Source organism: Camelina sativa, chromosome 12 (assembly GCF_030686135.1).
Source record: "Camelina sativa cultivar CO46 ecotype springtype chromosome 12, ASM3068613v1".
Classification (NCBI taxonomy): domain Eukaryota; kingdom Viridiplantae; phylum Streptophyta; class Magnoliopsida; order Brassicales; family Brassicaceae; genus Camelina; species Camelina sativa.
Window position 1 is genome coordinate 3,349,986 of NC_141891.1, and position 12,106 is coordinate 3,362,091.

Genomic DNA, 12,106 nt, shown 5'->3' on the forward strand with positions numbered 1-12,106 from the left:
CATTGATAGTTTTTGCTAAGAACAGAGCATTCCTCTGTTCTAACCAATGTTAATAGAGATTACAAATCAAGTTACACTGCATTCTCTGTAAGAGAAAGAATATTACATAAAACCTTACAAATCATATAACCTAATAAATTTCAAACTGTAGCCTCGATCCTAGGTTGGAAGGAAAGAGCGGAAACGAAATCCACAGCTTCTCCATCCTTGAAGCATCTTGGCAACTCGCTCCACTCTTCTTCAACTAAATCATACACAAAGTATCTACAATACACTTCTGGAAGACTTGCATTGAAGCACACAAGTATCTTGTTTCCAACACCACCAACGCAGTTTACGTCACCTTTTTTACCGTACAACTCATGAGACAAAGCAGGAGGCAACATCCCCACTTGAACCCAGTCCCGGTTACTGTCATCAAGTCTCCAGATCCTTAAACTCGCACTTTCAAAGAACTCAGAGAGGAGAATCACATACATTGTTCCATTACATTCCACCAAGTCGATGGAATACTCTAAGAAAGGAGGAAGAAGCTTCGGCAGCTCTGTAAAGCGTCGTTTCGTGAGATCACAAGCTACAATTGTGCCGTAAGAGCTGAGAAAATAGACTGTTTCAGCATCGTCTGTAACGGTGATAACGGAAGAGTATTGCTTCGATGGACTTCTTTGAAGATTGTTACTCGCCACAACAACGTTTCCTGTTTTGCTAAGGAAATAGACTGTGCCATTGACAATGTCAGCATCAGACTCATCCTCATGTGGTGATGACTCATTGTTCTTGGCTAATAACTCAAAGTCTTGGTCTTTGCTCCACGAATCTGAGTTTGAATCATAGATCTTGAAACTGAGATTTGGGATTTCACCGGAGATTGTAACGAGCTTGTAGCTTGAAGTAGTGACAGTGGTGGTCATGGCTACAGCTTGGAGAGAGTTGTTGTTGTTATCTTGAGAGATTGGAGAAGGAAGGTCACGGGAAGATCCAGTGAGGGGGTTACGGAGGAGGAAGTCGCCGGAGATGGAGCAGCGGAAACAGAGCAAGCCACCGGAGGAAGCGACGGGGATGAAATCGCGGCGGGGGTGGAGGAGGGTATCACGGCGGCTGAGATTTTTCCAGGTGTTCTCAGTGGAATCGAAAACGAAGGAGGAAGAAGAAGAAGTGGAGTCGTGATCGTCGATCATGAAGAACCAAGGATCTCGAGTAGGGATAAGAGAGCAAGCAAGCTTGAAGCTTTTAGAGGTTTGGCTAGATCTCCATCTCTTGCAAACAGAGTTCATACGGAAGAAGCAAGAAGTTGGTAGCCATGAGAGTACTCTCTCAAGAACATCGTCGTTGAGTTCGTCCATTGGGAATTCAGAAGCTAATAATAAGCTTGTTGTATCTTCTTCTTCTTCTTGGTTTCGTGATTTTCTTTTCCCAGTTGAGAATCCCATGTTGTTGTTGTTTGTTGGCTTAAAGCTGCGCAGATTCAAGGGTTATTGAGATTTGGCTGGTGGAAAGAGATAGAATTGTTGAGAATGGTGAAGAAGCAGATACAGAGAGAGAGACTTGTGAAAGATGGGATTTTTAAAGAGAGGAGATATGTGATGTAGGTAATGTAGTAAGAGAAGAGAGAGAAGAGAAGCTTCTTTGGCTCCTCTTTTTGAAGAGCGTTGACAATCCCCTTACAAAGATACTCATTGCTCTTGTGGGATAGATCATAGATATATAGAGAGAGAGAGAGAGACAAGTAAAAGGTAAAGTTTGTGTTGTAACTTCTTCTTCACTACCCCTTGAAACCTAAACTAAGCTGTGAACATAAATGTTGACTTTTTCTTAACTGGTTTTATTGTCTGATTGGAATATAATTGTCGGTACAGGTTTACAACTTAATTACTACTACACTTCTGTATATCTATTTTAATAATGAACTCATTACATTACAATAGTCATTTGAAAAACAATGGACTTTTTATTACTAGTAATCACATGTTTTCCGACCAACACTTGTAGTAGTATTATTAGTTTGTATTACATGGTATTTTTGTGTTGTGATTCAGACTCAGAATTATTTTTGTGTGTATGAGTGATAGACTTATGTTTATATTGTTTAGCTCGAAAATAAAAACAACAAAAAATTTAGAAAAAAACTGTGGATTGAGACAAAAGAATAACATCCCCAAGTCAGAGTGATTCAAATAGTGAATCACACTTTTAAAATAAGGAAAGAAAAATTAGGCCAACTAACTTTGTTTTTTATAAGTTAGTTGAAAAAACACTAACGCAGCTACTTTTCTTTTTAGTTGGCGTAAGTTTTTCTCACTAGCGTTACCAGTTTTATGGTTAAGGATACAAAAGAATTTTCAAGATTATATTTCTTGTAATAAGTATAAGCTAATATCTAGATGATATAGAACACTCTATAATCTTTTAAACTAGAGATATACTTGTAGTTGTTACAAAAATTATCTAAACAAAAGTAGAAATACATTGCATTAATTTATGTAAAAGAGAGAATTGGATGGGAGAACAAAAAGAGAAAGACCAAGATTAACGCACGGAGACAGTGGTTAGTTAGTAAGCCCACGGCCACGGGTGTGTGTGAGAGAGTTAAAGGCAAGGAGACAAAAGCAAAAGAGAAAGCTAGGGAGCTGCCCTCTTCTCTCCTCTTCTCTCCTCCTAATTCCATCAAAAGTGGCGATTCGTGTGTGTGTATGTGTGTGTGGGTTGTCTTCTTCCTTTTCCTTTTCCCAATTTTTTTTTTTTCAAACAGTTTTACCTTTCGAATAAGAAAATTAAAGGTAACTCCTTTTTCTTTTGCTCGTGTTTTCTATATATATATATATGAAAATAAAATTTACATAGACAAATTAATCCCCTTTGTCTTTTTTTTTTCTTTGTGGGCATCAAATCACATTTTGTCTTTTATCATTTTGTCAAACTTGCGGTTGAATTCTCCATCCAAAAATACAAGCTTTTGTGTTCATGCATGCTATTGACTATTGTGTTCTTTTTTTTTTCTACCGGAAAAGTAAAACTATAATACTTTAGCTGATTATTATACATGTTATATGACCGGTTTATGAAAAAATCACAGAGAAAGGGATTTGTTGAAAGTGAATGCTTATAAATCCAAAATTATTGTTTCTAAATGCACATTTCCCTCAAAATGGCAAAAGTTTATTCAACCAATTAATCATGATGCTTAATTTTTCACCACAAAGACAAAAAAAAAATCATTAGCAAATGTAATAGTGTGATTACATAAACAAATGATTTTACTGAAAGTTTTCATTAGAGAGCTTCAGATTTACACATGCACTGATGCACACTATGTAGTATGCAACGTAAAAAAAAATGCAGAAAAAGAACGAAGAAAAAGTTCTTTATGTGTGAGAAAAAAAAAAAAGGATAGGTGTGAAAAAGCAAATTAAAGAATAGGACCACTGTTACTTTGTAGCCTCGTTGAGGAATCTCTTCTCCGCATCGACTTTTGTGCCATTCCAAAGTCAATGCCCCAGAACTTGTTCCCAGGCCATCCATCCCCCAGTTTTATAATGTATTTCATTAACACTTTTAAAAGACGAACTAAAAAATTAAAAACCTAATAATAATAAACAAGAAAAGCCATCAACGAAATCTAATACTCCGTAGGTCCCTAGCTGCATAGATATCGATGATACCCAAACAATGTTCAAGTTTCGATTTATTTTTTTCTTTCCTTTTGAGATGGTTATTACTTGGGCAATGCCCATGCATAGAGTCATAGAGAATTAGAGATGATCGATCTTCATGTCACAAGCAGAACATTTTTCTTAGGTTAGATAAAAAAAATACTATTTAAAACTGAGTTGTATGTATAAAAAGTAGAAAGACTTGATTAATTCAAAAAAATACATATATTTAAAAGTCGTTTTACCTTCTATACACAATGCATTGAACAAATATGTCTAATGTGAAACTTATGAGGGGGGATTAGTTTCTTGTATACGTTTTGGAGAACTTCACATAATCCTAAACTAAAGAAGAGGCTTGGCATTTGTAATAATTGTAACCCAAAGAAGAATGACTAGGACAAATTTGAAACACCACAAACAAACACCTCTGGATGATAAAAACGGGAAATGAACTTGGGCCATATTAAGTAGAACAACATGGCAAGCCCAACATCCGCAAATATGGTTTTGAGTTTTGACCGATTTTCAATAACAGTCACATTTCACAATCATTCATGATTGAATTAATTAGTACTGGCAAACAATCTTTTGGGAACAATTCAGAGATTGTTTGAATTTTTCTTTTTGGGAGACTGCTTGAATTTGCTCGACAACGGTTTTGATCTATATTTCAGTAAAACGACATCCTTTTCACTATGAAATCATGCATATATACCATAATGCTATTAATCCTAATGTATTAAGAGTTAATTATGTAGATAAAAGCTGAGAAAAGAAAGACGTAGAGAACACGGAAAGTGGTAAGCGTCGTCATTATCTAGGATTAGGAGATAGCAGCTAAGTGAGTAACGTCTTCATTCTTCTCTGTCACTATCTCTACCTCTTTTTAGATACACGTAATACATCCTCCTAAATAGCTCAACAATTGGATGGATCCTCCCTTTGGTCCTATCTAGTAACCTACCACGTTGTCCCTTTGTTAGTTTTTCCTCTCTTTATATAGTAGTAAATAATTATCTTCTTCTCTACGTTAAGTTTTTCATTATTCTTTCCCGATGACTCTTGTCTAGTTTTGAAAAAATCAAAAGTTTAGATTAGTTTTACAATATTGGCTGGCTCACGTTATCCTCGTGTGTAAACATTGATTTTAAAAAGACTAAGAAAATGACTTAATGAATTCATTTTTCTTGGGTTTACCATATGATGACTCTATTTTTCCATTTACATGTAACAAGAAGTCGATGTGAAAGCTGTATTATTTAAAGTTAAAGAGATGATACCTCTTATCAAAAATGAAGTTATAATTAATAATAAAAAATCAAATTAGTTTATCAACAAAATGGTTACCGACTTACCGTCTTCATTTATAAAAAATAAATAATGATTTCTTGTCACATCATAAATGAAAATTTTAATTATTTACTAATCTAATCCAATCTCAATCATCAACGTAATTGGTAGCTTATAAAAAGGACCGGAAATAAAAAAAAATTAAGGAAAAACCAAATTTCTTACTAATAACGCCTAAACAAAAAGGTAGAAAAGATTGCATTTTTTTCTTTTCACCAGAGCAGCTGAGCTCACAGGCATTGCATGATCAGATCAGTTCAAACTCATCAGCGGGTACGTTTTGACTTCTTCTTCTTCCATAATTTTTCCCTTCTCGTGAATGAACGAACGTTGGAGAGCTTTTACCTCAAATCTCTTTTGCTTTGGAAATAATGGTTTTATTATCTGCGTTTCTCTGTTCGTCTCTAATCTTTGCTCTGTTCTTACCCTGTTCAGTTCTCATTTGAGTAATCAATTTAACTACCCAAGATTTCAATTTTATGGTTCCAATTTGCTCAGTATCGTACGACTTTAACCACAGACCAGAGCTGGAGAAAAAATCCAACTCACAAATCGTTAAAGTTTGGGTTTTTTTAATCGAACTCGAAATATGAAATAGGGATGTTTTTTTTGTTTTGTTTTAATCTGCAGAGATTGTAAGAGATTTTACATGAAAGATGAATTCAAGTGGTGATGAGGAGGTGAAGTTAGGGAATGGAGTTGTTGGGATTTTAGCTGAAACAGTTAACAAATGGGAGAGACGAACGCCTCTGACGCCGTCTCATTGCGCTCGCCTTTTACATGGTGGTAAAGACAGAACCGGCGTTTCCCGCATTGTGGTTCAGCCATCTGCTAAGCGTATCCATCATGATGCCTTGTATGAAGATGTCGGATGTGAAGTTTCTGATGACTTGTCTGATTGTGGGCTTATACTAGGAATCAAACAACCTGAGGTATGGGAGATTCACTTTTAGAAAAGAATCCTTTTTGTATATCAGTTTATGAGATTTGGCTTTGTGGGTTGATTCTGTTTGCAGCTAGATATGATTCTTCCTGAAAGAGCATATGCTTTCTTTTCACACACTCACAAGGCTCAGAAAGAAAACATGCCTTTGTTGGATAAAGTGAGACACTTTTTCTGATTCATACTTATTTTTTTTGTCCATCTTGAAGACATCATGAGGAATTATGAAAAAATGCAGATTCTTTCTGAGGGTGTGACGTTGTGTGATTATGAGCTCATCGTTGGGGATCATGGGAGAAGATTATTGGCATTTGGTAAATATGCAGGCAGAGCTGGTCTTGTTGACTTCTTGCATGGGCTGGGGCAGCGTAAGCTCTTCTAACTATTCTGATTCTTAGTTACATGTTTCTTTGCAGCTCAAATGAACTGTATTCTAAAGCAACGAGCTTCTTCTTGAATTGATGAATGTAATTTGTCCATGTTTGATGCAGGATATTTAAGTCTAGGATACTCAACACCTTTCCTTTCTCTCGGGTCATCCTATATGTATTCCTCATTGGCTGCAGCAAAAGCTGCTGTGATTTCTGTAGGTGAAGAAATTGCAAGCCAGGGACTGCCATTAGGAATCTGCCCTCTTGTTTTTGTCTTCACTGGAACAGGAAATGGTAACTTGTTTAATTCTACCGCATTCTTTATATCCTCTGGCACCTCTCAGCCTGCAAATGTTTCATCTCATTACATTTTCTCATCCGCAGTTTCTCTCGGGGCGCAAGAAATTTTCAAGCTTCTTCCTCACACTTTTGTTGAACCAAGCAAACTTCCTGAACTATTTGTAAACGTAAGTCAAGCTTTACTTTTTTTTTATTTTTTCTAAGGGTTTTAAAGATTCAGGGAATCTGTTTATGTGTGTTTGTGAGAAGTTTTTACTGATGAAATGTATATATCTGCACAGGACAAAGGAGTGAGCCAAAATGGGAAATCTACAAAGCGAGTCTATCAAGTATATGGTTGTATCGTTACTAGCCAAGACATGGTTGAACACAAAGATCCATCAAAGTCGTTCGACAAAGTAACACCTCCTGGCTGTGAGTTTTGTTTCACTACATTAAAGTAGAACAGCTTTTAACTCTTTAAGCTTCTGATGTTCAGGCAGACTATTATGTACACCCAGAACACTACAATTCAGTTTTCCACGAAAAGATATCCCCTTATACATCTGTTCTTGGTATATCCTGATCTTTGTTTTATCTTTAAAGTTCAAGAGCTCACATACATATAAGCAACTCAACTGTCCACTAGTTACTTCACCATGGCTGTGAGCATCTCATTTTGGTTAGTTCCAGTGTGTAACTATAACTTTCCGTGCAGTAAACTGTATGTACTGGGAGAAGAGGTTTCCCCGTCTTCTGAGCACCAAACAGCTTCAAGATTTGACCACAAAAGGATGCCCGCTAGTGGGAATATGTGATATTACTTGTGACATCGGTGGCTCAATTGAATTTGTTAACCGAGCTACTTTAATCGATTCCCCTTTCTTTAGGTATAATATACTTAGATAAAAAGCTTTCTTTTCAGTCTTTATATGTTTACTATTTGATGAAACTTGTCGAGCTAAAAAACTATCTGTAGGTTTAATCCCTCGGACAATTCATACGATAGTGACATGGATGGGGATGGCGTACTATGCATGGCCGTCGACATTTTACCTACAGAATTTGCAAAAGAGGTAAGAAGATTACAGATTTAGTACTTGGACTGACTCTATAATTGAAAACCTTGTATTAATTGGGAGTTCTTGTGTCATGAAAAAGGCATCCCAGCATTTTGGAGATATTCTTTCAGAATTTGTGGGTAGTTTGGCTTCAATGACTGAAATTGCAGATCTACCAGCTCATCTGAAGAGGGCTTGCATAAGCTATAAAGGAGAGTTGACATCTTTGTATGAGTATATTCCACGTATGAGGAAGTCAAATCCAGAGTATGTTCTCAGCTGCTTCAACTGTTGTTACATATATAATATCTGATATGATTATGCCTCTTCTTTGAACCATGTTTTTATCTTTACTCTCCTTTTACTGTAGAGAGGCACAGGAGAATATCGCCAACGGGTTTTCCAGCCAGAGAACATACAACATATTGGTGAGTTTTAATGGAGAAAGTAAATATGAAGACTAGTCTGAATAATATAAAGTCCAAGACCTATGCTTCAGAAGATATTTAATATCTCTATTGAGTTTCTTGACCAAAGATTGCTACATTTTCGAGATCTCTCTCAGCGCTTCTTGTAATGGTTTTGACTGAGACGATCATTTGTAGGTATCTCTAAGCGGACACCTATTTGATAAGTTTCTGATAAACGAAGCTCTCGATATGATTGAAGCGGCCGGTGGCTCATTTCATTTGGCTAAATGTAAACTGGGGCAGAGTGCCGATGCTGAGTCATACTCAGAACTTGAAGTAAGTTTGTTCTTGATAATTATAGATATCGTACACCTGTCAAGGGGTTTAATTGTCAGCTTTAGGTTTTATGTCTTTTTCAATAAGTCTCGTAAGTTGTTAGAACAAGTAAGCAAACTACAGGCCAAAAGAATGTGGTCCCATTTGTAACCTATTCCCACTTGTCTTTCCATTATCTTTGGGTAGGTTGGTGCCGATGATAAGAGAGTTTTGGATCAAATCATTGATTCATTAACTCGATTAGCTAATCCAGATGAAGATTATATATCTCCACCTAGAGAAGCAAATAAGATCTCACTGAAGATTGGCAAAGTACAGCAAGAAAAGGAGGTAAAAGAGAAACCTGAAATGACGAAGAAATCAGGTGTTTTGATTATTGGTGCTGGACGTGTGTGTCGCCCGGCTGCTGATTTCCTTGCCTCAGTCAGAACCATTTCGTCACAGCAATGGTACAAAACTTATTTTGGAGCAGAATCTGAAGAACAAAGAGATGTTCGTGTGATTGTCGCATCTATGTATCTTAAGGATGCCAAAAAGGTATTCGAAGCTTTTGAGCCTCATCTGTTGAAGTTCAACAGTTTAATATGAGATGAACCATCAATCTTTTCAAATCTAATTCTGTTTTACCGATGTGATAAATCATGCGGCAGACGATTGAAGGCATTCCAAACGTAGAAGCAGTTCAGCTAGATGTGTCAGATAGTGAGAGCCTCCTTAAGTATGTTTTTGAGGTATTCTCCTAACTTCTCTGTTCTTAGATTACCTTTATTTCATACTTTACTGCTCAAATCCATTATCTTATATTTGTTTCATTGCCTGCAGGTTGATGTTGTCCTAAGTTTATTACCTGCAAGCTGTCATGCTGTTGTAGCAAAGACATGCATTGAGGTACACTCCTACCCTCAAAACCTTAGTCTAACATTGAAAAGGCAGAAATGTAATGGCAGGGGAGTATTTTCCTCTGCACAGCACATTCTTTCACTAGATTCTGGATACTGAATGCCTCTGTTTCGTCTTTGTTATTCACTCAGCTGAAGAAGCATCTTGTCACTGCTAGCTATGTTGATGATGAAACGTCCATGTTACATGAGAAGGCTAAGACTTCTGGAATTACGATTCTTGGCGAAATGGGACTGGACCCTGGAATTGGTATGACATTTCACAACATACTTTTTTTCACAAATTTATTTTTAGTCGATTTACCTTTAGTGCATTTAGCTTCAGAGTATCTCCTGAATAATTGAGAAGGTGATTCAATTATGTGTCTTTCAGATCATATGATGGCGATGAAAATGATCAATGAGGCTCATATCAGAAAGGGGAAAGTGAAGTCTTTCACCTCTTACTGTGGAGGGCTTCCCTCTCCCGCTGCAGCAAATAATCCATTAGCATATAAGTTCAGGTACTCTTGTTATATACACCATTTAACATATTTTCCTGTGTATCCTCAGCAATACATCATTTTAGAATTGCGCTTACTCAACTACAATTCTTTATTTCAGCTGGAGCCCTGCTGGAGCAATTCGAGCTGGCCGTAACCCTGCCAAATACAAAAGCAACGGCGACATAGTAAATGTTGATGGTATGACAGAAAAACAACGTCCATATGCAGGGGATATTTAAGTTGTTTAACGTCACTCAATGTATTATTTTTGTTTAATCGAGCTATGTAATGGCAGGGGAGAATTTGTATGATTCAGCCACAAGTTTCCGAGTACCTAATCTTCCAGCTTTTGCATTGGAGTGTCTTCCAAATCGGAACTCTTTGGTTTATGGGGAATTTTATGGCATTGAGAGCGAAGCAACAACAATATTTCGTGGAACCCTCAGATATGAAGGTACAATTTCTATATTCACAAGTCACATAGCTTGACATCTGAAGGCTTAACAGTTTTTATACTTTTGGCTTGTACAGGATTTAGTATTATCATGGCAACACTTTCAAAACTCGGATTCTTTGACAATGAAGCAAATCAAGTACTCTCCACTGGAAAGAAGATTACGTTTGGTGCTCTTTTAAGTAACATTCTAAAAAAGGATGCAGACAATGAATCAGAGCCTCTAGCTGGAGAAGAAGAGATCAGCAAGAGAATTATCAAGCTTGGTCATTCCAAGGAGACTGCAGCCAAAGCTGCCAAAACAATTGTGTAAGCTTCTCCATGAAGATAAATCTTAATATTAATTTTGTGATACCAAATCTTCTGCAAAACACCTTAGCCTGATTCTTTTGAGGTGTCTTTAGATTCTTGGGGTTCAACGAAGAGAGGGAGATTCCATCATTGTGTAAAAGCGTATTTGATGCAACTTGCTACCTAATGGAAGAAAAACTAGCCTATTCCGGAGATGAGCAGGTCTCTGATTTATGTGAAAGCACTAGTTCTCTCTTTTTTTTCACTTGATTTTACTTGCTTACATAACATTTGGACAATCTTTTGCATTATGTTATCAGGACATGGTGCTTCTACACCACGAAGTAGAAGTGGAATTCCCTGAAAGCAAACGTGTTGAGAAGCACAGTGCGACTCTTTTGGAATTCGGGGACAACAAGAACGGACAAACAACGACCGCTATGGCCAAGACTGTTGGGATCCCTGCAGCCATTGGAGCTCTGGTCCTTACTCAAACACTGATCACAACTTTTTCCTGTCTATATTTCGCTAAAGTTCAAAACAATTTGAAGCGTATGTTTCTGCTGTTTTGCAGCTGTTAATTGAAGACAAGATCAAGACAAGAGGAGTCTTAAGGCCTCTCGAACCAGAGGTCTATTTGCCAGGTAACTTTGAATTCCGCCTCAAAACTAGTGATGTGTTTGCAGATGAATATGTAGGATGGTATTGATTTGTTTGTCTTTGGGGTTTGTGGTGGTACGCACAGCGTTGGATATATTGCAAGCGTATGGTATAAAGCTGATTGAGAAGACAGAATGAATATCTGTGGATTGGGCAAGAACTCTGTGTATGGTTTCTCTATAACTTGGAGACGAACGAAGGTGAAGAAGATAGCAAAGATAATACACCCAAAAAAAAAAAGGAAAAAAAGAAAAAGATAGAGAGATAAGCCTCAAATCCTTGGATTGCAAGAGGAAGCATGTTGTAATTATTTCTAAATATGTATGTGTACAGAAGAACTCGTGTCCACAAATCTCAATGGTTGTATAGTAAGTGATCACATATGTGTGTGCATACAAACTTTTAAAACAGTGTAATTTGAAGTGAATAAATAAAATTGATGTAAAATGAGTGTAGTAGTATTTTTTTTTAGCTGTGGAAGAAGATGTTGCCCCTTTCATTTCCTTGTTTATTTTTATTTCATTTATCAGTATTGTTTCATCGCATTATACACAATATCTTATTAAATAAACTTTGGTTTTGAAAGTTAGTAACTCACATGATTGTGACAACATGTGTCAATTTAAACAATTAGAGATAATGCTATGTAGAAAACAAAAACTTAATTTTAACAATTTTTTAAAGTACAAAGATAAATGTAAAATAATAATAATTTTATACAGGTTTTTAAAAATGTAAAAAAAATAATTCTAATACGTATACAAACAACAAAATTCGTTTTTAATAAATTTTTTAAAAAGAAAGGGTTATTACAAGAAAATCATAAAATTAAAAACTAAAAATTTAAATCTAATATGTATATAAAAAAATTAATGGTTTTAAATTTTAAAATATAATTATCAAAAATACAACCA

General features: G+C 36.2%; 1 protein-coding gene and 1 pseudogene across 3 annotated transcripts; one reads left to right on the forward strand and one right to left on the reverse strand.

The window, feature by feature from the left end:
* Nucleotides 1-9: 9 nt before the first annotated feature.
* LOC104729939 (F-box only protein 13 pseudogene) lies at nucleotides 10-1,430 on the reverse strand (annotated as a pseudogene). Its single transcript, XR_015573620.1, has one exon. The product of XR_015573620.1 is annotated as an F-box only protein 13 pseudogene (transcript).
* A 3,138-nt stretch (nucleotides 1,431-4,568) lies between these two features.
* Nucleotides 4,569-11,639, forward strand: LOC104729943 (alpha-aminoadipic semialdehyde synthase). 2 transcript variants are annotated; one of them, XM_010448974.3, is made up of 25 exons: nucleotides 4,569-5,276; nucleotides 5,634-5,935; nucleotides 6,020-6,106; nucleotides 6,185-6,314; nucleotides 6,438-6,611; nucleotides 6,702-6,784; nucleotides 6,899-7,015; nucleotides 7,096-7,171; nucleotides 7,315-7,486; nucleotides 7,576-7,672; nucleotides 7,758-7,924; nucleotides 8,028-8,085; nucleotides 8,263-8,403; nucleotides 8,590-8,940; nucleotides 9,054-9,134; nucleotides 9,226-9,291; nucleotides 9,435-9,552; nucleotides 9,676-9,805; nucleotides 9,906-9,985; nucleotides 10,083-10,241; nucleotides 10,319-10,550; nucleotides 10,646-10,754; nucleotides 10,853-11,014; nucleotides 11,107-11,176; nucleotides 11,278-11,639. In XM_010448974.3, the coding sequence occupies exons 2-25, from the start codon at nucleotides 5,660-5,662 to the stop codon at nucleotides 11,328-11,330; spliced, it is 3,189 nt and encodes a 1,062-aa protein (XP_010447276.2). In that variant the 5' UTR covers nucleotides 4,569-5,276; nucleotides 5,634-5,659; the 3' UTR covers nucleotides 11,331-11,639. The 2 variants fall into 2 exon arrangements, with proteins under 2 accessions (XP_010447276.2, XP_010447278.2); XM_010448976.3 differs by having other exon boundaries at nucleotides 5,147-5,399.
* The last annotated feature ends 467 nt before the right edge of the window (nucleotides 11,640-12,106 follow it).

What these genes read in the sequence shown, in the direction of transcription:
- LOC104729943 (XM_010448974.3), top strand. Translation starts at nt 5,660, where the DNA reads ATGAATTCAAGTGGTGATGAGGAGGTGAAGTTAGGGAATGGAGTTGTT. An exon ending in AGTCATACTCAGAACTTGAA is followed by an intron (nt 8,404 to 8,589) that starts GTAAGTTTGTTC and finishes ATCTTTGGGTAG; the next exon opens with GTTGGTGCCGATGATAAGAG. An exon ending in TAGCAAAGACATGCATTGAG is followed by an intron (nt 9,292 to 9,434) that starts GTACACTCCTAC and finishes TTATTCACTCAG; the next exon opens with CTGAAGAAGCATCTTGTCAC.